We start from the raw sequence: 21,626 nt of genomic DNA, 5'->3' as shown, positions 1-21,626 counted from the left end.
GGAAGATAAAACAACCTATTGAACCAGAACCATCAGTACATTACTTGGATATGAACATTTATTTTTCAGTGAGGATAAATTCTTCTACTTGTTTTCTGCTTTCTCATTTTTTTTCAGTATAGAAAAATGTAATGAATTATGCTACAGGTCAAGTAATGCAAATTAGACTAGCACCAGAAAAGAAGAGAATCAATCCAGACTAGGAAAACCACGATGCTGCTATTCATGCCGACTTGTTCCAATTCTGTTTTAATTCAATTTTCAAAGGTTTGCAATTTCATTATGAAGACCTTTAAGTTCAGGAATAGAAGCTTTTGTTATGAAAACATGTGAGGGTTTAGCTCTTTTTGCATTACAGACCTTAAATCTAAAATATATTGTCTTCAAAAGTATTTTGGAAGTTATTGTGTCCCCTTTTAACAGTAAGCCATAAAATAAATCAAACATTTGTTCATTTTTTTGGTAATTTTTTTCTTTTTTCATTATGTGCCCAATCCATTTGGATAGTACATACTTCCCTCCAGAATATGTCTGCATTGCAGATCAGAAAAACCACCATGTTAAGTAATAGTTAAACCAACATTAACTTTCATTTGTTTTAAGCCTAGAGCAGTCTTTGGGGAGTATTTATGGGGATTTCATGTGTGTCTCTGACAGCTGCTGTGAACGTACATAGCATTAGAGGTTCCTGCTTCACAGAATAAATATCCACCAGGCAAAAAAGTATGCAAAATAAGTAGTGTCACTGAACCCATTTGGAAGGAGAACTGGAAGACCTCTGCCACTAAATACTTTCTGGATTTCTTTTTGCTACTTCAGGGAATAAAAACCGATGCTTGATCACGGTGCTTCTTTCCTCCCCAAAAAGCTGGATGTACGTGTACAGTCCTAACAGACTTTGCGAAAAAAAAAATTGCCATCTCATATGCATGAAGCACACACAAGCACACAGATTGGTGGCAAAGGTCAACAATATTTCTGTTTTATAGAATGGATGGAGAAAGATTTCCCATTCTGTGAGTGAAACGAAAGGACAAAATTAGAACTTGTAGTCCTTGATGTAATTCTGTGTGTACTCCTCTCAAAATGGAAGAAACTCTTATTTGTACTCAAGATACACAAACCCTACATCCCATGCCTGCAGTGCTGAAAATAATGACAGCATGATTAGGTCCTGAAAGATGGTGGTGTTAAAAATCAGCAATAACCACAATGAAAGATGTTATCATACAAACAGATCCAAGGAATGAATTGATAGGCCTACACAGTCTGTGTTTTTATTTAGAAGAAACCTTTACAATTTCACTTACCTGTCCCCAAGGCCCAAAATGTACCCAACCATTGACATCACAGCTAGTGAACGAGTGTAGTTTGTTCTTCTGTCAAACCACACCTACAAGTGGAGACAAAATAGAAAAAGGCAGGCAGGCATGTTGCATGTTTCAGCCTATATTTTAATTTATACATTAACTACTTGCATTTTGCACAAAGCAAAACTGTGATACGCTCCATAGCCTGAGGGGGTTCAGAAATCCTGTGGCCTTGAATTAGATGTCTAAACCATTAAGAGAATATATTCTGAGTGTCCTGCTTTTCTCTCCCCATGCACAGTATATGGAGCTCCAGCCTCCACCCTTGGGCTTTGGACTGCACCCTGGCAGCCATTGTGATCTGAGCCTTATAAGGCACCTTGTGAGGGGATACACATGTGGATAGACGTTCTGCAGTGATTCATCTGGAGTTTATGATGAATAAACACCATCTCTCACTCATTCTGCAGAGAAGGTAATTCCACATCATGCTGATTGCCAAACATAAGCCATTACACATGCTGAACTCACCTCCGAGCTTGGACTTTTCAACCACAGCAGTTTGGCAAGGTCATCACCAGCTGTGTTATTGACAGCATGTTCAAATACTTCTACCTTCTGCATCAGAGTCAGGTGGTCATAATCTGGAGCCATCTACGATTGAGAAGTGACACTCAGCAACTTAAAAAAAACCACCTCCAGTAATCCTTAGTTGTACTATGAGAAACACAGTAATCACAAATAATTTCATACCAAGTTTAGATTGAAATTATTTGTAGATTGACCAGTATGTTCCCAAACGCAGTAGGATGACCACCCAACAACAAAGAATTCATTTTACATGGGATAGCAGATGATTTAGCATCCACAAAGTAGTCCATAGCCATATTTAATTAAAATACTGCAAAGGAGAATATGTTTCAAAAACCATTATCTAAATAAGTCTTCTGGGTTGGCACATGCTTTCCTTTTTGGCAGGCAATTCTAACTTTTCTAGTAATGTTCAGTCTGTCTAATTTTGGCCCTGTTGCTTAGGCACAATGTTTGTGAATGCCAGCAGCATGGCATTGTATAAGGCACATCATAGTCACACAAAATTCCAAACACATTTTAGTCACCAGATGGTAACAACTTGTGGTCACTGCTAAAACAGGAAAGGAGAAACAAATAAACATATGGCAAATTTTACCTCTTGGTAGCATTTTATAACTCTTATCTGATATTTTCGCATTTATTACTGGTACCAATAACAATCAGAAAACAGGCAAAGGAAGAACAAGCTGCGCACCATTATTCTTCATTAAGACATTGGAGTTCTAAAAGAATGTACAAAAACTCTGCCAGCTTTGCCCTTTACCCTCAGCATGATGCGATGTTCAATGTTGAGCAGGATCTTTTTCTTCTCTCTGTAGTCTCGGATGAGTGCATGCAGTGTGTCACAGTGGGGGACCCAACCAATCAAGCCTGAATTCGTAGACAGTGGAATAACAGCATATCTCTGGATGCTACAGGAAAAAATGGAGAATCAGAGCTCAAATTGTTGTCTGTTGTGAATTACTACATTTCAAGATGCTTAAAACAACTAATATTAAATCTGTTTCTGATCCAAATTGTCTCTTCAGTAGTTGCTCTGCTTTCCTTCTTTTCAAACAGACCCGAAACATCCATTTGGATAGACTGCTGCCAGATAATCTACAGACATTCTCAAAGCTTACGTGGTTTTCACTGAAAGACTGCTTTGAGAAGGTACATGTTATGTCACCCATAATGATCTATTATTTGCACGTGACATTGGATATGTTCACGCTTGAAAGACACTGTACAGAATTGCAGTCAGTGACTATTCACCAGGCTATTTAGTTACTATAATAAAAAAATCCTTGATAAAACCTCCTGTTCTCAGGCTCCTAAGGCAGCGTTCAAGCTATCTTGAAATAGGGGTTGCCTCAATGACCACAACTATTTATGAGGTGGGACTTCAATTAAATAAAACAAACAATCCCCTCAGGATACATTTCCTCCAAGTTTGAATTCTATGAATTTTTTTTTTCTTTCTCTCTTTTTTTTTTTTAATTAACTTAGTTCCAAGATTCGCCATTTCCTCACAAACCAGCTGGCTGTGCCAAGGATTACTTGGAAACTGCACCTACGTAGGGTGTCACTTATGCATAAGCACATTCAGTGATTATTCACAGCACATACCTGAGGTTTTTGCGAAGAGAAGTTGGGTCGTTTGCTAGCAGAGTGTTGACCAACCCAAAAAGCTGCATCACTCTTTCATCTTGGCGAAGGTCTTCATGACCTTTCAGAAGGAATACAAACTCATGCCCATTGCTTCCTGTAAGAATTATAATACACAAAACTTTACTCTTGCTGAACAAACAGAGAAGAGCAAATATACGTGCACCCAAGAACTGGAAAGTGTGGCAGTAAGACTGACCAGACCACTAAGAAATACCTCATTTGAAAGAAAATGTTGGAAAGGTTTTACCTGGTAAATATGCAGTTTGACCTAAAAGCAACGACTGTTTAAATACTAGAATAGCTAAGTGAAAACTGCTCTCTCTTACCCATTAATGTTAACTTCCTGGGCCGCTGCTTGGAGGTGATGACCTGCAGTGAGGGTGCAATAGACTGAATACGTATGATGGGCTGGTTGGGATCATACGTTCCTGGCACTGCCAATTCCAGGTCCCGGCACATTAAGAGTTTTGGTGAGACATACTGTAGTTCCAAAGAAGTGAGCTGCCAAAACCAAAAGAAATACAACCCCCCAGAATTTCAGTTAAATCTCACTGAAACATCTGAAGAGTTCATGCTGTCAAGTGACCTACAACAGTTCAGTCACCAGTACTTCAGATGCTTGCAGCAAGTGCTGCATAAGCAGCAGACTTGTAGCAAATCATATGCAGATACTTCTAGAATATTGAATTTGAATGTTTTGAATAACCAGAAAACGTGAAACAAGATCAGTATTGACAACTTGCACTGTAAGACCCACAACAGAACTGTACTTCTCCCCCTACCTGAGGCAGCTGCTTTGAGATACGCCGGAACACATGGTAATAGAGATCCCAAGCCTGAGTTAGGTCTTTGACATTTCCTGATTTCATGTACTTCCTGCACCATTCCTGAGCTTCCATTAGATCTCTGCCATAGGCCTAGGGAGGAAGTGAAAAACAACAGAAGAAAAACATTTCTGCAGACTATAGTGCAACAGCTGGAGACCACTTAATACCTAGAAAGAGCATCACAGCCTATTTTTAAATTGCATTACAAATACTTTATCTCACATTTTTATAGTATATCAAAATTAAAGATCCAGAAATTCCTGGATCCAAGGCATGCACTGAGTTTATTAGACAACACTGCTCACAAATAGACCTCATGATAGGAGGTAGCAGAATGAATAGAATCACCCTTTAACAGTAGGCTCACAAGCTCAGATTAATTCCTTTTGCTGGCTTGAGACAGATCATCTTTACTATCTGTGCTAGCGATTACCATGAAGCAAAGCAGACTTAGCAGAATTAACTGCAGAGCAGTTGTATGTTTTCCAGACCCTATCAGACACCCATCCAATATAAGACTCCAGAGCAATCTATACTACCATGGCCCCTGTAGTACTGTAGTCACCGAAAGCAATACAGATGTGAAGATAAATGTCAATAATGAAGTCTGCAATTAACGTAATGAGTCTCAAGAGATTTACTCTTTGTGTTAGATTGCAAAGGTCCTTGTAACACATCTAGGGCAGGTGGCTGTCCTGCCTGGTTTTGAGGGCATGCAGAAGGTTATGCTCTTGGCCATTTGCTGATACCTGATTGAAGGATGTCTCTTTTAAAGTCTGAGGCCCACGCTCCATCATTGCATGAAGTGGTTCCAGCACCTCAAACATTCCCTTCACATTCCTTTCTCCAAAGTATAGACGAGATGCTTCTTCCAACCCTTCATGCCACATCTCATGCCATAGGATGGCTACACGGATTAGCTCTTCACTCACCTGTTTTAGGACAGGAAAAAAGATTAAATGCCTCAAGAAAAACACTATGACTGTATACTGACTTACAAATGCAAAACTACTTTCTTCTCTAATGATTATAAAATATTTGTTGCTGGCAGCTAGAGGGAGCCACAAGAACTCCCACAATGCTGTTGACACTTTTTCCTGCAGGAAGCAGATTAGGTTTTTCTCACCTTACCTGTTGCCTTTGAAATTTTCTATATATTTGTGTGGCTTGGCCTGAAAGCATTACTTTTCATTTATTCATAAAAATTTTTAGCAAATGAATTAAATTACTCTTTCCACACTATGCTCAGTAAGTTTTGTTTCCACGTTTCATTAAGCAAAAATATCTCTTTATGGAACAATGATTCTTCATTTATTTCTTTTCTAAACTTATTCATAAGGAGACACAAGAACTTAGTGTTTGAACATTATGGTCCTTTTTAAATTAAAGCATTGTCTTGAAAGTATACTAATACTGTAACTTCTACCTATCACAAAAACCCCAAATTAATTGTACTTGAACAAAATTAACAATGAATAGTCATTTTGTGTTGTTATACCTGTGGAACATCCATTCCTGAAACACAATATGCTTTATGGTACACTTAAGTACTCACCATCATTGCCTGCTGCACCAGAGTGTTACTGTGCTCACACATGTTTTTCAAGATCTTATTTGCAGCGTTGTGGCGAGCAGTGGTTGTAGATTTAGAGGCCACAGTCAAAGGATAGATCAAAGCCTACAAGGGACATCAACCAATAACATTTTAGAACCACACAGAAGAGCTACATAAATTGAAAGATTAGCAAAGCATTAATAAATAGCAGCCTTAGGGCTAGACAAAGAAAGCAAGCTTCCTTCTGGAAAGAGGTGATAGGAATTTGCTATTCAAAGTCTTCTAATCTGAAAAGCTTACAAGACTTTAATTCACTCAGTAGCAGAATGACTTTGAGAGCGTGTATCAAACTGGAAGAACAGAAAACTGTTTTTAGCATTTTGTGATTTTCCAGACTGTAGGAAGAAATTCAGATAAAACATCTGTGAGGTAGCCTTTTAGTAGTCACTTAATGAGATTTAAGAAGGTGATTTTCACTACCCAGTATTCTATTAGATGGACAGAACTTCTCCTGCTGCATGGCTTATCAACCTCTTCTTTCCATTTTTATGTGAACAGTGCTGAGGTGAAAGAAGCAGCATCAGAAATAGTCCCCATCCTCACTATCCTCACTTGCTGTGACTTCCAGTGCAGACATCTAGACTAGGTGAAATGGAACATAGAAAATGCCTTAACTGGCGCTCAAGTCTATGGGAATTCCTCCTCTAAGCCAAAGCTTACCTGGGGATGGTACCGTCCAATATCTGTGAGGAGCTGATGAATGAGACGTCCTACTAATGGTCGAGGGGTGTCAATTCTTGCAATGAGCTGAGGGATAACCTAATAATAAGGATAAGTAAAATAAACATTCCTGTAATCTCAAATCTTTAGTTCACAAGCTGTTCTGCCCTCTGCTAGAGATCTCTCAGTCTTTAAAAGAGACAGAGAAGCCCACCACTCATTTTTGAGATGGTCAGAGGATAACACAAAGTTCCAAACAGTGTCAGAAAGGCAGAACAGCTCAGTGAGATCACAAGTGTTCTGTCCAAAACTGTTATAGGATCCTCTTATCAAAAGAGTAAGATTTGTCTTGAAGTGTAATGCTCAAATAAGAAATTAAGCCTTTTTTCTTTATTTACAGGAGTCATTCTACAAGGCAATCCTGAAATAGAATGAACATTTTAAAATTGAAGATGATGTGCATTCAGTGGTGATCCAAGTATAAAACACCACTGCCTGCTCTGATGTAATTCAGTCTCTCTCATTCATATGCACTAATCTGCATATAAATACAGAAACGCATGCAAGAACGCTTCTCATGTCTCTGTTCAAGATGCTTGTTAAATCAGTTACAAATTGTACTGCACACTGCTCTCACGGCTGTTGAGCAGAGGATCATCACTGATATCATGTAACAAATGCCCAAGCTCCCTCCAGAACTGAGATTTGCCTTAGCCGTTTGTGTTCCTTACCTGCAGCCAAGTGTCTATTTGGATTGCCTTGACTCCTTCTACCAAAGCCTCATTCACATCAGGCCAGTGACCATAGTCAAACCACAGAGTAAGGACTCTGAAGAAGAGAAATACATTTGTTAGGAATGCAACAAAAAAACCCCATTCCTGTCAAATACCTTCAGACCCACTTACAAGTGATTCTTCTTCCCAGAACCTACAGCTAGTAGGATAAGGGCTAATCCACCTAATATAAATTAGCTTGGACTGAAGCATTCACAGTTTTACCATAACAAAAAAGAGCAGAAACCGGTTCTAATCTTAAACCATGTGCCCTTAACAGCTGGATTTCATTTACTATGGGTTTTATTATGTACCTTAGAGTGTCTTGTAGGTTGTTTCCTCGAGACAGAGATATGGATCGGAAAAAACCCTGGACAGCAGGGACTGTGTACATCAAGAGGGTCTTGGATAAATCCTTTTGGAATGAAAATTGCTGCATTAGTTCTACACAAGCGCATCAGTCCACATGAATCCTAAACTCAGCAAGGGGAAAGAGGAAGAAATATGTGGAAACATAGACCTAATCCACATTACAGTTGACTTCAGCTCATACTCCTCACAGGATATGTTGCTCCTGGAACTTATGTTTTGCTTTACTAGACATAAGTCTTTCAGCCTGGCAGGGAATATACCATGAAGTGGTTTTATACTTCAGTTTGTTGGCAAAACTATGGACAGCAAAGCAGCCTAAAAACTACAACCCTACTATAACTGGCAAGTAAAAGAGATTCCTCAGTCTTTCATGAAGGGCTTAAGCAGCAGAACTTGTTAATGCACATTGTAGCACCTGTAATAGCAATCCATGCCTTGCTCTAGTTCACAACTAACTTAAGATCATTTGCATTAATTTAATCCTCTTCCCTTAAGACTGAGTTAATTTGAACTTCCTCACTTTTGCTGTAAGCTAGAAGTGTGTGTGTGTATATATATATATATATGCACATACAGCCAGTTTCCACAAGCCAGGTATGCAGAGTAGCTTGTTTCCCACCATAGTATTTTCCTGCATCTAAGCAGTAAGTACCAATCTCTCAACATAAACAGAGAAGAAGGGTACCTCAGTGACTTTTTTCTGCACTGGAGATGGGATGGGACTGTTCTCTGTGCTCTCTGCATCACTCTCACTATTGCTGCCCTCGGTGTTAGCACTAGTGATACTGGCTCCACTGGCATGACGTAGTTTCTTCTTCTCATCTCTGGCCTGGTTTTGATGTTTGTAGTGAAGCACTGCTTCAAAATTCATCACTGCCCAGGCATGCCAGGCCTGCCAACAAGAGAGAACAAAAGTCAGAAGGAAGATGAATCCTTTCTGCAACCTGTACTTTCTAATTATTAGAGATAATAATCCAACCTTTCTGAGTCTGCGGACAACAGTAGTAATACCCTGCAGACAACACAATGCCTTGCTTTCTCTAATCACTTGTAGTTTAAACTGTCTTATTATCTTAAATAACATCATGGTGAGTTCTTGGCCAAGAGCTCCCTGTTGGGTATTAAGGCAAAGGAGCTCTGTAGCAAAAATTAAATCACATTCTATTCACATACACCTTAATTTTTCAAAGCTTAAAATGAACATTAGTATGTTAGAACTAGGGGAGGTGTAACAGGAAGAAATACAGGAGATGGCTGCCTCAGAGAAGATCTGGCACCAAATATTAATTGAAATTTCACAATCCTGAAATCAAAGGATCTTTGGAGAATTAGCAACAAGGCCTCTTTCCTAGTTCAAGTATACTGAGTGAGAACAAGTTAAATTTTTTCCATTTAGATTATCCTTTCTCCTTCACTGTTAACTGACAGGAGAGAAAGTCCCAAAAGCAAGAATAGAAACTGAATTGTGGCCTAGTTTTACCAGCCAGATAAAATTCTAAACAAGAATCCCATGGTTGCTTGGGCTGCTTTCTCTGTTTTTTTTTTAACCCTACTTGCAGTAACAAGACATATAGTTATAGGAGATCATCCTATGAACATCTTCCTTTCCTGTAGTATGGGATGTGATCAAATTTACTGACCTCTCTGCAATGGCGCATAGAAGCTTTTCCTTACTGACCTTGTACCAGTTGCGATCATGCTCTGTTGCAGCACTGTAGTATTGCAAGACTTTGGGAATGGTACTCTCATTGATGCCTTGCAGGTTCAGCTGCCACTCACCCAGTTTCAGGAAACACCTGGTTAAGCAAAGGGATTATTGACTCAGAACCTAGAATGAAAACGAAGCCTGATGGATTAAGAGGCAGACTTCTTATCTGAAGTCTGAAAGACATTTCATGTGGTAAACCCACTCTGTAAGCCTCTTCTGCAGACTAGGAGTGTATGTGTTAACATGTAAGGTTCAAAATATCTACATCCTGCTTTTAAGTGTGGACCTAACTAGTTAATGGTTTAATTTTTAGGGGGAAAGGTGAGCGTCAAACTTTGTTCCTCATTTATATCAGTTATAAAATAAACGTAGGAAGTAATGGTAGCATCAAAAGACTTCACCAGTATTGATAAAATGCACCTAGCATATGTGCTGGCTAGCTGTACTTATCACCATACGAACTAGCCTTCTGGAGAACACTGTGGCAGACAAACAGTGGAAACACAGAGCAACTGCTCTTCCCCCAAGCCAGAACCCCATTAAGTCATCCCCTCCCAGCGGAAAGGAAAAACAACATATTTTTACTGCAACAGGGTGGGGCTGTGAAGGTTTGTGCGAAGCTTAATACTTTGCTCCCTTAGCAGGCTTTAAATACCACAGTTACACAGCTGTCCTTTCTATATTTTGAGTTTTCCAGAAAGTGTTGTGCAAGAAAAATATTGCGCGCAACTCATTACTAATTTGTCATCCATGATAGTCACTCTGAAAAAAATAAGACGATGGTGTTATCAAGTTCCCATTCTCATAAAAGCAAATTAAGCGCATGCCTCCCTTTAAAAAAAGCAAACCTTCAATAGCAAGCACTATGCAATTTCTTCTTTAAACTGGAAAAAAACAGATCTGGCACCTCAAGATCCACAGAGGAAAACAGAGATTATAAGATGTGTTTTTAATGAGACAATATTTTGAGAGACCATCACATGCTGGGCACCTATTGCCCAAAGCACTGCTGTTGTACTAAGGGCACGCGCTGCCAAGCACAGATGTGCCAGGCATGTGGGAAGTGTTTCTTTCCTACTGACTGGATCTCCTGAAAACCAAAGAAATAGCCATGCTGAGAGCTCTGCCTTCTGCCAGTGAGCCACAGTGCTGGAAAAATACAGCCAGCCACTAGTGACAAATATGAGCTTGTTTACACTGATGTGTCACAATAACATTTACTGAAAATTGAGATAGATAAGAATGTAATACCAAATGGGTCTCTACCAGCTAGATGAGAAATCCCCTGTTCCTTTTAATCAAAGCATGGGCCTTGTGTGAAATGTGTCATCTGCATGGACCCTGCAACCTCAGGAAAGACGTGAGTTTCACGATATAGCTAAAGGGTGTCCAGGGACCAGGTGCTGACCGTGCCATGAGCTTGTGGAGTTCTTGCTTGTGCTGCTGGTCCTCAGTTGCAATAGCATGCTGTGCCTGCTGCTGCATTGTCTGCACGAAGTGCTGCATATGCTGGAACGCATCGATCTGTAATTGGATGATGGTTGCAGTAAGGACCACAGAGGTTAAATACAACTTCACAAGAGAGGAAGACAACGTGGAAATAAATTTTCACTGAAAGCAAAAAATACAGTTTTGTTTTCCTTCAAAGCTTTTTAGTCATTTACATCTCCCTAGAATCAGTTTATACTCTACATATGTAGCACCAAATAAATGAAGAGGTTAGAGATTCTTGATGTCTCAGAAATCTGGCCACTGAACTGCTACACTGAGGAACAAATAACTGCATCCTTCCAATGCTAGGCACACCTTCATGTCATACATACAGTCAAAAGCATAACTGACCATAACATAAGCTGACATTGTGCTTTGATGTGCAAGAAATTAACTCTGGCAAAGTGACATGGTCACCTGCACCTGCACTCTTCCACATGCACAAGAAGAAAACTTCAGCAGCAGACAATGTCCTGTTACTGCTTATGCAGACTAAGATTCTGGTAATGACATAAAGATGTCTCATTTGCATTGAGCATGCACATCAAAGACAGTCCAGCAATTCCAACAATCAAACAAATGTTCATAGCTTACAAACTGTATCTGACCAGGTCACTATCATAATAGACAGGATAACAAATCCAGAGAAGCCTGTCTATAATATGCTATGGCCTGAAAAAAAAAAAAAAAAAGAACCAACTTGAGAAAATAATGCCTGAAGGAAAACTTGCAGTTTCCTGATCTTCCCTCCTAACCCCTGAGCTTTGGCTAGGCTTACAGTACACACCATGGGACATAAACTTTGAGTTGTTCAACAAATTAAAGTCTAGATTTCTCCTAAGGTTGTTTAAGAAGCACAAATGTACATTGCTCCTTTGCCAGCAGATTACATAAGGCAGTAGTGCTAAAGCAACTTGCACTACCAAATTTTGTGGGAAGACTCTTTCTGAAATTCCTTGGAAAGAATTATGGGGTAAGAAAACCTGAAATTAAAGATTTAAGGAAAAAAGTATGCACACTTCACTGGAAACAATTAAAGTAAAGCTCTTGCAATCTGGAAGGTCATTTCAGGTCACAAACTGCAGACTATGCTATTAAGAGTCCAATTTACTTCTGTTCCATCTACAGGAATGAAGTACTTTAGAGTGAGGCAAGAATCACCTGAGCTGGAATGACTCATCTATTCCATTCAAATGTCAGCACACACAAGTCAATTGTCAGGAAAAAGGGTATTAGCCCAGTGTAAAATAAAAGACAGTATCACACTATTAACATTAATGGGGGGCATTCCACAGCTTGTAACCTAGATACTTGGTTAGAAGGGGGTGGGGGAGAAATAACAATCTTATAAATAGTTATGCTGTTATGCCAGACATTTGTCAAAAATAGACAAAAAGATATTGCCGAACAGCTATGTGTCCCTCTCATATCTAGACACACCCAACGATCTGCTCTTCAGTTTCCATTAATATTGAAAACTGATCACCATAAACTGACAGGCAGAGCACTTAAGACTGAAAGCAGTAAGTTTTCTTTAACAACTGAATTCCTAAGTTTGTATGCAGCCTTGTTACGGTATATGTCTGTAGAATGCAGCTGCTGGCAAAGGTCCTTGTTAGAAGAAACGCAACAAGTTTACTTATCCATCTTTTTATCTGTTGTTTAAGAAAAGATTGTTGTGCAGCTCTGCAAGTGCTATGCGGCTGGTTTCTATCTACATGCCATTTTTTTTTCCTGCTGGATCTGGCAAGTGCCAAAATGGTGGTAAGGAAAACATTTTAGGTCAACCAAGCAACCTTGAATTCCTCAGCTAGAGAAAATGGTCATTTCCTACCATACCAGCCTACTTCAGTAGCTTATTACTTAGGATACTAGATCAAGTCAACACACAGAGTTATATAAAACTCTGGTCTACATATACCACTAAGTAGAACTATGTATTATTTAGTTAACAACAGTCACTGAAATAGTACATAAGGATATGCTAAACCATGTAATGCTGCTGGTACCAGGATAATTCCCTAAATGCTTTCAGTGTTTGGTATAAACACTTAAGTCTCACTCCAGACTGCAAACTCTGTCGTACCCTAACACAGCTTCTTCTGCCACAGAGCTGCACCTTTAACCATGAATTTCAAAAATAAGCACCTATGTTCCAAGTGCCACAAAGGACTGAATCATTGAGTCAGCCCTTCCAGCTGAAGAGTGCTCAGAGAAAGGGTTGAGAGTTGCATGTAGGTATAGGGTTAGTGCTACCTTGGGTAAAGTATTTCTCCCTCAGCACTGTAAACGACACCCACTTTTAATGTGTTAGAAAGAAGAAGAAAAAAAAAAGCTCCTAAGCACAGAGCTTATATACTATATTTAAATAGGAAATCATTCAACGAGCAAGAAGAGGTGATTCTAACTACATCTGTTCCTCCTTCTCATCTTTGCTGCTTTTCTAATCTTTTTTTTCCTGTTTTCATGGGCTCCACATGCATCAGTTTATTTTAGATACATTCTCTTCCCCCATCCCCTTAATTTTTGTGCCTTGTTTCATTCTGCTTTCTACAACTGCACCAGTTTCCTGCATCTTGTCTATTTCTTTATCACAGGTCAACCACAGAAAAGTATACTTTCACTCGAAGAGGCAGGCAGAGAAGCCCTATATACTTCTTGGGTCATTTACTGAAATAAAAAAAAGAGACCATTACACAGTTTTACAAAGCCAATAGAACACGGCCTCATCAGCAGCTCCTTCTGGTTTTTAAATTCAAATAAAGAATAGTTAGGTCATGGCAATGTTCCCACAGCAATGGCTCTGCTCCAGTGCTGGCAATCCCAAAGACAGGAAAAATAAAAAAGATGTGGCAGAATATGAGAATAAATGGAGGCTTTAATGTATATTAAAAAAAAGATAAGTTATCCAGTCTGGAGCTTATTGGATTTGATTATGTAAATTCTCCCTGTGTTGCAATGTCAAAAACATTCACCCTAGGCTCTTTGGAGCCAAATTGTTCCCATGACAAAACCCTATGTACTTTTCAGCTGTCTTTCAGTTAGAAATTTTCAATAATGACCTTAATAAAAGTCAGTTCTGCTCAGTAGCTAAGTACAAACTGTTCAGGATATTTTTCTAAAACTGGTAATAAAAAAACTTACTCTTTCAGCATGTACCCCTGACCATAGGTGCAGTGTGGAGACCTGGCAATCAGAACAGTGGACGAGAAGTCAAGTACCAAGCCCACACAGTAAAATCTCGGTGAGGACAGAAGAGCTACTATTGACCATTAATGTTGGCTCCATCCCTTGGGTACCTAGTACTGGTTTAGCAAACATAATCTTTCCATGTAGGAAGTAAAATTAGGGCCAGGCCTTCTCTGCCACTATAGAGTTTTAAAGGAAAATTTCAAAAGCTTATCTTCTGAATAACAATAAGGAAAGGAATTAGTTATCCCTTTTTAGGTGAGCAAAAATAGAATCTTCAGCCTTGACTTTGTTCTGTGGGTGTTATGAAGAGCTAACATGAATGCCACTGCTCAAAACCTGAGCAATGAAACGTAGAGAGTACTATGTTCTTTGGTACCTTACGGGCGCTCTTCCACATGTGTTTCATGTATGCATAGGTCACTTGGGGATGTACAGTTGGCAGTGGGTGATCCAGCTGTCGAGATGGATCTACTCCCAAGAGCAGGACAAGTGTCTTATGGGCCAAAGCCTGGAGAAAGTTGCAAAGAGAAAAAGCACGTTAAAACAAGTTCATTCTTACCTCCATTTCATATTGACTGCAGAATTGCCCTCCACTAAAAAAATACCTCCGACCCTCCAGATAAAACAGAGACATAGCAGCCTTATTACCACTCCCTGGATTCATAAGAATACCACATGATAAACCATATGTCTTCATTGGGATCAGAGCATTAGATTCTCATTTCAGAAGCCAGTAGAGACTGTGAAGTCTCCATTTCAATTATTTTTGGGAATAAATCTTGTGGTGAACGTTGAAATAGGATTGTAATGTTCAACGATAACAACGTCACATTCTAGATTTGACAAAGAGTGCTTTAGCAGAGAGAGCTATTATTAAAAACTACAGTGCTGCATAAAAACTTTCAGGTATAGCATGCAACAAAAAATTGGCTCTGACGCTCTCAGGAATAATATTAGTCCCACAAAAATAACCTTGGCTACAAGCATGAACTCTACGCTAGTTACAATTTTAGCATTTCAACAATTTCTGACCGGTCCCCTCCTCAGAGGAGAGCCCATCCCACTCAGGCAATGAAAATATTTGGAAATGCTTGAGGTTGAAGCAGCATGACAAAGCCAATCGTCTAAAAACCTGCTGTAGAGAGTAGAGCCTGATAGTGCTTACCAGTCTCCCACTCTTGCCACACAAGCTGGCATACTTGAGCCAAGTTCTCATGTCCTCATGAGGATTCACAACAAGAGATCGGACCATCAATATTCTTTGCCAGTCTTCCACAATTCGTTGACAGCCCTGAAAGAAAAAGGAAGAGAGAACTTGGTAGCGTTTTATCTCCAATCTACTCCACAGAGCCTTAATTCAGAATCTGAAGGGACTTTCCCCAAGATGGAGAGACTTCAGTACTCATAATTCACAGCAGGCTGACATTACGAACTAGCTGGCTTTTTCTTTAATACAGCAATGTGTGAAGAAGGTTAAGTCCTTGACTCTTACTCTCTGCAGCCAGCCCAGTGTTTGCAGTCTAGCGATATCCTCTGATGGAAAAAAGGAGAAAAGCTTCTAAAGCAGAAATGCATCCAAAAATCAGGAAAGCTCTTTGTGCAACTCCAAAACAAGTCAATAGTTTTATAACCCATCTCAACCTAGTTTTAAAACTTATTTTTGGTTTAAACAGTGACATATCTCAATATGGAGATGGTACAAAACCAAATGGTTGCAAAGATATATTTGTTATTGCCCTTCTTCTCCTTGCACGTGTTTCTTTTAGAGGCTGGCATGACTGAACTGATATTCTGCCAGAAACTGCAGTTCCAACTGCTATGCTGCTTGTGCAAGCATTGTCTGGTTCTTGTCTGTCTGAAGGGAGATACGTAACAACATTGTCAGTCGGAGGAGGATGAGGCTGTATTTCAAACATTCAAGGATGCTACAGAGAAGTAGAATTGTGGAAGGGACAGTAACATACATCAAATACATCATGCTTGCTGTAATGGCCACATACTTCAGGGTAACAGTGATGCTCTGAAGTTCCTATTAATCCAGAGATGACTTAGTTTTGAGGTTAACAAAAGAATTTCCAATGGCAGCAAGCACCAAAGCATCTATTTCTTTCTCTGTTTCTTTTTCCCCAAAATTGAGGGCTGGGAAATTAGACAAAGCTTGTTCGCTAACACCCAAATACACCTCATCCCATAGGCATTTTAAAATTATTAAAAAGCAGCTATAAAATGTGCAATAACTGTATGTACTGCTTTCAGGACTATAAACAGCCTGTATTCAGACATTACATTTCCTGTCACTCTCAGTTTATCCACCCCAGTGGAATGGTCCCGAGCTTTTCCAGTCAGGAAGGCAAATGGGATACTAAAAGCCTTGTTACAGTTTCCCAAGCAGCTAAAAAATACACAGCAGCAACAGCCTTTCATAAGGAGGCAGACATAGCAGTCACAGTGGAGAACTCTGCATAGGGAGAAATTCTTCCTCCAGGCAGTGTATCAAAATTTGGTATAATGAGAGCATTTTACCCTAATTATGCTCCCCTCCCCCCCTTACAGAAATCAACTCTTTAAACAGTATTCCTGTATGTACTACATCTGATATTCACTTTCACTGTAGGGATGCCTCTTGTAAGGAAATAAGTCTCAAAATATTTGGCTGATTTAAATCTTCAGAGGTGCTTTGAATTTTTGCTGTTTAGGGTAAGAAAGGCACAAACTTCTCTGTAAATACAGGAAAAGCAGCATTGCCAAAGGTCTCTTTTAAGAGGACAAGGCTAATCAGAGAATCATAGAATCATTCAGGTTGGAAAAGACCTTTAAGATCATTGAGTCCAACCATAAACCTAACACTGCCAAGTCCACCACTAAGCCATGTCCCTAAGTGCCACCAATTGGAAATGTTCTTCTAAGAGGTCAAAAAGGAACAGGACAATCTTTTACAAGTATGTGAATTCTCTGTCCGGTTTTCCAGCATTGTGAGAGAATTCACTCCTCCTTAAAATGCAGCCAGACAGGTAAAAAGTTCAAATTAGCCTCATCCAAACCAGTATTTCCAGATGTAATCCAACACTGAGATAAACAGCCTTGGAGATCTTACGAGTGTCTCCATTCTGTACACATCTTCCAGTGGAAGGTGTCCTTGCCCATGGCAGAGAGGTTGGAGCTAGATGATCTTTAACGTCCCTTCCAACACAAACCATTCTATGATTCTATACCAAGTCTTAAATCACCCCACTAAAGTGTCACACCAGTAGACACCTCAGGAACATTAACAAAAAAAAAAAAAAAAAAAAAAAAAAAAGAGCCCAAACAACCAGGACAAATGCAAAGGAGACAGAAAGCATGCAACCATGTAAGCATATATGCTATTGGGATAGAAAGATAAATGGAAAGATTCGCTGAGCCATCGCACTGACTCAAAAGGAAGCTGTTCATGGTAGTTCATCAGCATCTCCATCCTTGACCTTTACAAAGATGTACCTGCAGTCTTTCCCACCAGATCTGGCGGATGATCTCACGGCGTTCTGGTACAAGTTTATACTGGATAACCTCTTCCAGCTCTGACAGCATCTGGCAGGATACCATAGCCTGAAGGAAACAATCACATTCCATCCCAATCACTACAGAAAAAAAATCTATAATTAAGGAGCAGTATTTTGGCATCAAAATCTTAAGTACATATGCTGCCCAACAAGTAAAGGCCCAACTGCTATATACTGGTATCTAGATGATCTGCTGATTCAAACTTTCTGAATGTCAATTCTTCTTTCTTTTTTTTTTTTTGGTGGGGGTGGGGGGAGCTCACTTCACTGTTTAATTTGTCCCAAAGCTGCTCCGACAAAGTTATATTTCTTATCTGACAAGAGCCATTTAGTTTGTGGGCCTACACAGGTCTTATGTTTGATACAAGCACTACTCAGAAATTTTATGCAACTTCTAGAGACAGTCTGAAGCAGCAATGAGGAGAATGAAGGCTGAGAGTTAGACACTTACCCCATAGGCTCGACTGTAGCTCTCTCCTGCCATGGCAGTCAGCTCAGCATCTAGCAGATCTCTAGCTTTGTCAATGCACTGAAACAGAACAAGATATTTGGTGAAATGTGGTATGTTTTATCTAGAGTCAACTGTTGGAACTGCTATTCATCTGTTCCATCTCATGAACAAAGCTGACATTGTTCCCATTCTCCAACAAGAACCAGGAAAGGATGTTACCAATAGAAAGAACTGACAGGGAAACAGCGTCCAGGGACAGGTGTAGGGGAAGTCAAGGGGGCTTCATTTATCACCTGCACAGTCTGAAGTTTGCCTTTCTACCAAATCAAAGTTTGCGGTATTTCTAATCCTACTGTCATTGTAGAGATCATAATCAGTAACATTTATAGAGAAAAAAAGAGAAGTTCACATTTTAGTGCAAGAGAGGCAGTTACAAAAAAGCCTCAAGAAATGTCTCTTGATAAAATACAATGATAGAAAATAGCTCTCACTGTTTTATGTAACCCAACAGGTTTTTATGAATTTTACAGGACAGCAAATTCCACTTCTCTTCCTCCAACTAAGACATGCTCTTCAAGCATGAAATAAATCGTGCTTTGGTTCCAGTCATTATATAATCCCTCATCTACAATTTTTCCTGTTCAAAATGTTAAAGGTTAATCACAAACTCTACCTCTTTGAATGCCTGGCTAATTTTACTGTGCACATCACCCAAAAATCTGTGTACGGGTTTTGACAGAGCAAACTGAATTACTCCTTTATCTAAGTTGGCAAGCCAGCACAGAATTCTGAGAAATGATACTTGAGCTTCCTTGGAAAGTAAACAACATGCTTCACATCTACAGAGGGGAAAAAGTCACTCTGCAAATCTCCTCTGTGACAAACAAGCATACCAATACGGCTCTGTTTAATAGACTCATTCCTTGCCTTGATTTCTGATGTCAATCTAAAATTTAAGATTTATCACTGCTACCAGAACAATTAGAGGAAAAGTTCTGGTGCATGATATATATGAGCAGTTCACTAAAGGAGCTGCAATAGACAGAAGTGCACAGAACACCCATGAAGAATCTTATGTGTGTCTTATGCCATCAATGCCTTTTATCAAGCAGTGCCTTGTAGAATGGAACTTCTGCCAAGATAACCGTTGTGCACTGTCTAGAAAACAGACATAAAAGTAAAGAAGTCAAAGAATGACTAAGGCATTCTTACACTCTACAGCACTGGGCCACTACTATCTGTACATATATTCACTGCTGTGTCTCTGGAAATACAAGGTAAGCTCAATCACCAAGGTCTAATACATCAATGGAAAAAAGGTTATTGGGCAATTCATAGGTTATAGCCAACTGCTTTAAAACAGCATGTCTTTCCATGCAGAAATACAGCCTAGTTCATCTTAAACTAGGTTTTGGGAAGCCAACAAGGAAGATAATTACCTGCTGAGCCAGTGAGAAAAGGTCCTGATGAAGAGCCAGTACAGCCCTGTAGAAAGCACCATCATGGGTGTCCCTTGGGATCATGCAGGTATATTCTTCCATGCTATCCCACTGACCTGCAGAGACACAGATATCCTCAATAATACAACAGCCTTCTCTCCAAGATAAGAACAGAACTATGCTACAGTGCTTAGACATCACTGACTAGGCCTGAGTGCTGTGTGGTACTGCTACATTTAAGTCAGGTCTCCAACAGCTTGTCTTTGGCAGGGACAGTCTGTGTTATATACAGAAACTGTATATCTGCACAAACTGTATACATACATACACAGAGTTATAAAAAAGCAAAAACATAGGTATTTTTCTTCTAGGCAATTTGTTATCTCATAGAAAAGGTTCTTGCATTCCTTGTGATGAAAAAGTTGAAATGCTGACATTTCCAGAACATTTGAATGAATTAGTGTCCTACAAAGCAAAAGATGAATTTTACTCAGTAAAGGCTGGCAGACAGCAAGTGATTTGTAAGCTTCTCTAGTAAATATCTGGCTATCCATTATGCTGATATTTGGACCATTTATAGATTTATTCCACTTAGGATTGTCTACTCAAGAGACACAACCTATTGAGATGTTCATCAGTCATTGTTCTAGTTTGTAAATAAGACTGCCACAAATCTGAGAAATTCTATTAATCTCATTTCAAGTCTGAGCTATGTTCAATGTAAAACTAAGTAAAAGGGATCAGTTAAGCAACTGATTATCTGCTCAGACCAATAAGGCAGTCTCTCTGTTATTTGAGACCACACTGGAAGACCTTACGTAAATGCAAGTTTTCCAAAGGGCTTCAGTGTTAAATAACACTTCATTTCCCAACATAAATAATTTTGGGTTTTGATTTTGCTGTTTCTTATATGTTGTAGTTCTGAAGTAATTTACAAGTATCTGTGCCTCCACATTGTGGGCTGTCATATGCTACCACACAAGGATACATTACCTAGGCCCCAGGCAGCAGCTGCAGCCATCCTAGCCATCTTAGCTTGAGTTTCATCATTGACCTGTGTCCACTTTTCACAGCATTGCTGGTGGAGCTGCCCCCTAAGAAGAATCCACAATTTCTGATCAGCGAAAAGCCTCTTCTAAGAATTCTGCCTTGTTAAACAACGACTTTCCACAGATAAGATGACAACCAGCCCCATTGTTCTTTTTAGATAAAGTGGAGAATAGGATTCTTCTCCTCTGACCAACTCAGACATGCTAGTCTAATGACAAATATCTTATCATCAGAAAATAATTTAAAGGCACACTATGCTTTGAAAACACAAATCCAGATAAAAGTTTGCATTTGTTCCTCAGCAGGTAGTAATGCCTACTTTATGAACTGAACTGTCAACTCCAGTATACAAATACAGAAAAAAAAAAAACATTCCCAAGAAAAAAACCAAACCACTACCAAACAAGGGACACTTAAAATTTTTCGCAAGTGTCAGTACAGGAAACATATGATCTGAATAGCTTGTGCATGAGTCCTGCTATCAAACATTTTGGATAAACACATCATCAAGTTTGAAGACAGAAACTAGAGAATCAATGCTGCTGTAACCTAGTATGAAAACTTGTCATGGCAAGATCTCAGAAAGGATCTGAATCATTCATCTCCAGTGGAGAGAAAGCATCAGGATTTTTTTATATTATTTCTTTTAAATCAACTGTGAATGCTCCATTAATCAAACCAATTACTGTGGGTGTTGCAGTTCCAGAATTTCTCAGGCTGGATACTCTGTAGCAGTGGAATAGCTGCCAACTGTGAAGAGGCCAGCTTGCCTTCTCTACTGTCATACTCTCCCCTCCCAAAAAGGAAGATGAGTTAGTCAAACAGAACCGATGGGCTGCCACAGGCAAGATAGTAATTCTGACAGCTTAATGGCCCAGGAGACCCAAAGCAAATGAAAAACCAAGCCAAACCTAGCAACAGTAAATCAGCAGCAGCAAATCAGGACCTCATAGAT

General features: G+C 39.4%; 1 protein-coding gene across 4 annotated transcripts in view; it reads right to left on the bottom strand.

The window, feature by feature from the left end:
• The window catches only part of MTOR (mechanistic target of rapamycin kinase), a 68,392-nt gene that overhangs the window by 6,047 nt on the left and 40,719 nt on the right, over window positions 1-21,626 (bottom strand). For all 4 annotated transcript variants that reach the window (XM_069782470.1, XM_069782471.1, XM_069782472.1 and 1 more), the window contains 20 exons: window positions 20,615-20,715; window positions 19,622-19,737; window positions 18,183-18,260; window positions 17,670-17,777; window positions 15,358-15,483; window positions 14,569-14,700; window positions 10,918-11,033; window positions 9,480-9,597; window positions 8,487-8,693; window positions 7,744-7,844; window positions 7,388-7,484; window positions 6,657-6,755; window positions 5,937-6,059; window positions 5,131-5,313; window positions 4,337-4,471; window positions 3,881-4,055; window positions 3,513-3,648; window positions 2,668-2,815; window positions 1,842-1,964; window positions 1,311-1,393 (listed from right to left, as the gene is read on the bottom strand). In XM_069782470.1, coding sequence (XP_069638571.1) covers window positions 1,311-1,393; window positions 1,842-1,964; window positions 2,668-2,815; window positions 3,513-3,648; window positions 3,881-4,055; window positions 4,337-4,471; window positions 5,131-5,313; window positions 5,937-6,059; window positions 6,657-6,755; window positions 7,388-7,484; window positions 7,744-7,844; window positions 8,487-8,693; window positions 9,480-9,597; window positions 10,918-11,033; window positions 14,569-14,700; window positions 15,358-15,483; window positions 17,670-17,777; window positions 18,183-18,260; window positions 19,622-19,737; window positions 20,615-20,715 — 2,505 coding nt within the window. The remainder of the gene's footprint in view (window positions 1-1,310; window positions 1,394-1,841; window positions 1,965-2,667; window positions 2,816-3,512; window positions 3,649-3,880; window positions 4,056-4,336; window positions 4,472-5,130; window positions 5,314-5,936; window positions 6,060-6,656; window positions 6,756-7,387; window positions 7,485-7,743; window positions 7,845-8,486; window positions 8,694-9,479; window positions 9,598-10,917; window positions 11,034-14,568; window positions 14,701-15,357; window positions 15,484-17,669; window positions 17,778-18,182; window positions 18,261-19,621; window positions 19,738-20,614; window positions 20,716-21,626) is intronic.

Source organism: Haliaeetus albicilla, chromosome 4, assembly GCF_947461875.1.
Source record: "Haliaeetus albicilla chromosome 4, bHalAlb1.1, whole genome shotgun sequence".
In the NCBI taxonomy this organism is placed as follows: Eukaryota; Metazoa; Chordata; class Aves; order Accipitriformes; family Accipitridae; genus Haliaeetus; species Haliaeetus albicilla.
Note: the sequence above shows the minus strand (reverse complement) of the source record. Positions and strands in the feature narration are given on the sequence as shown.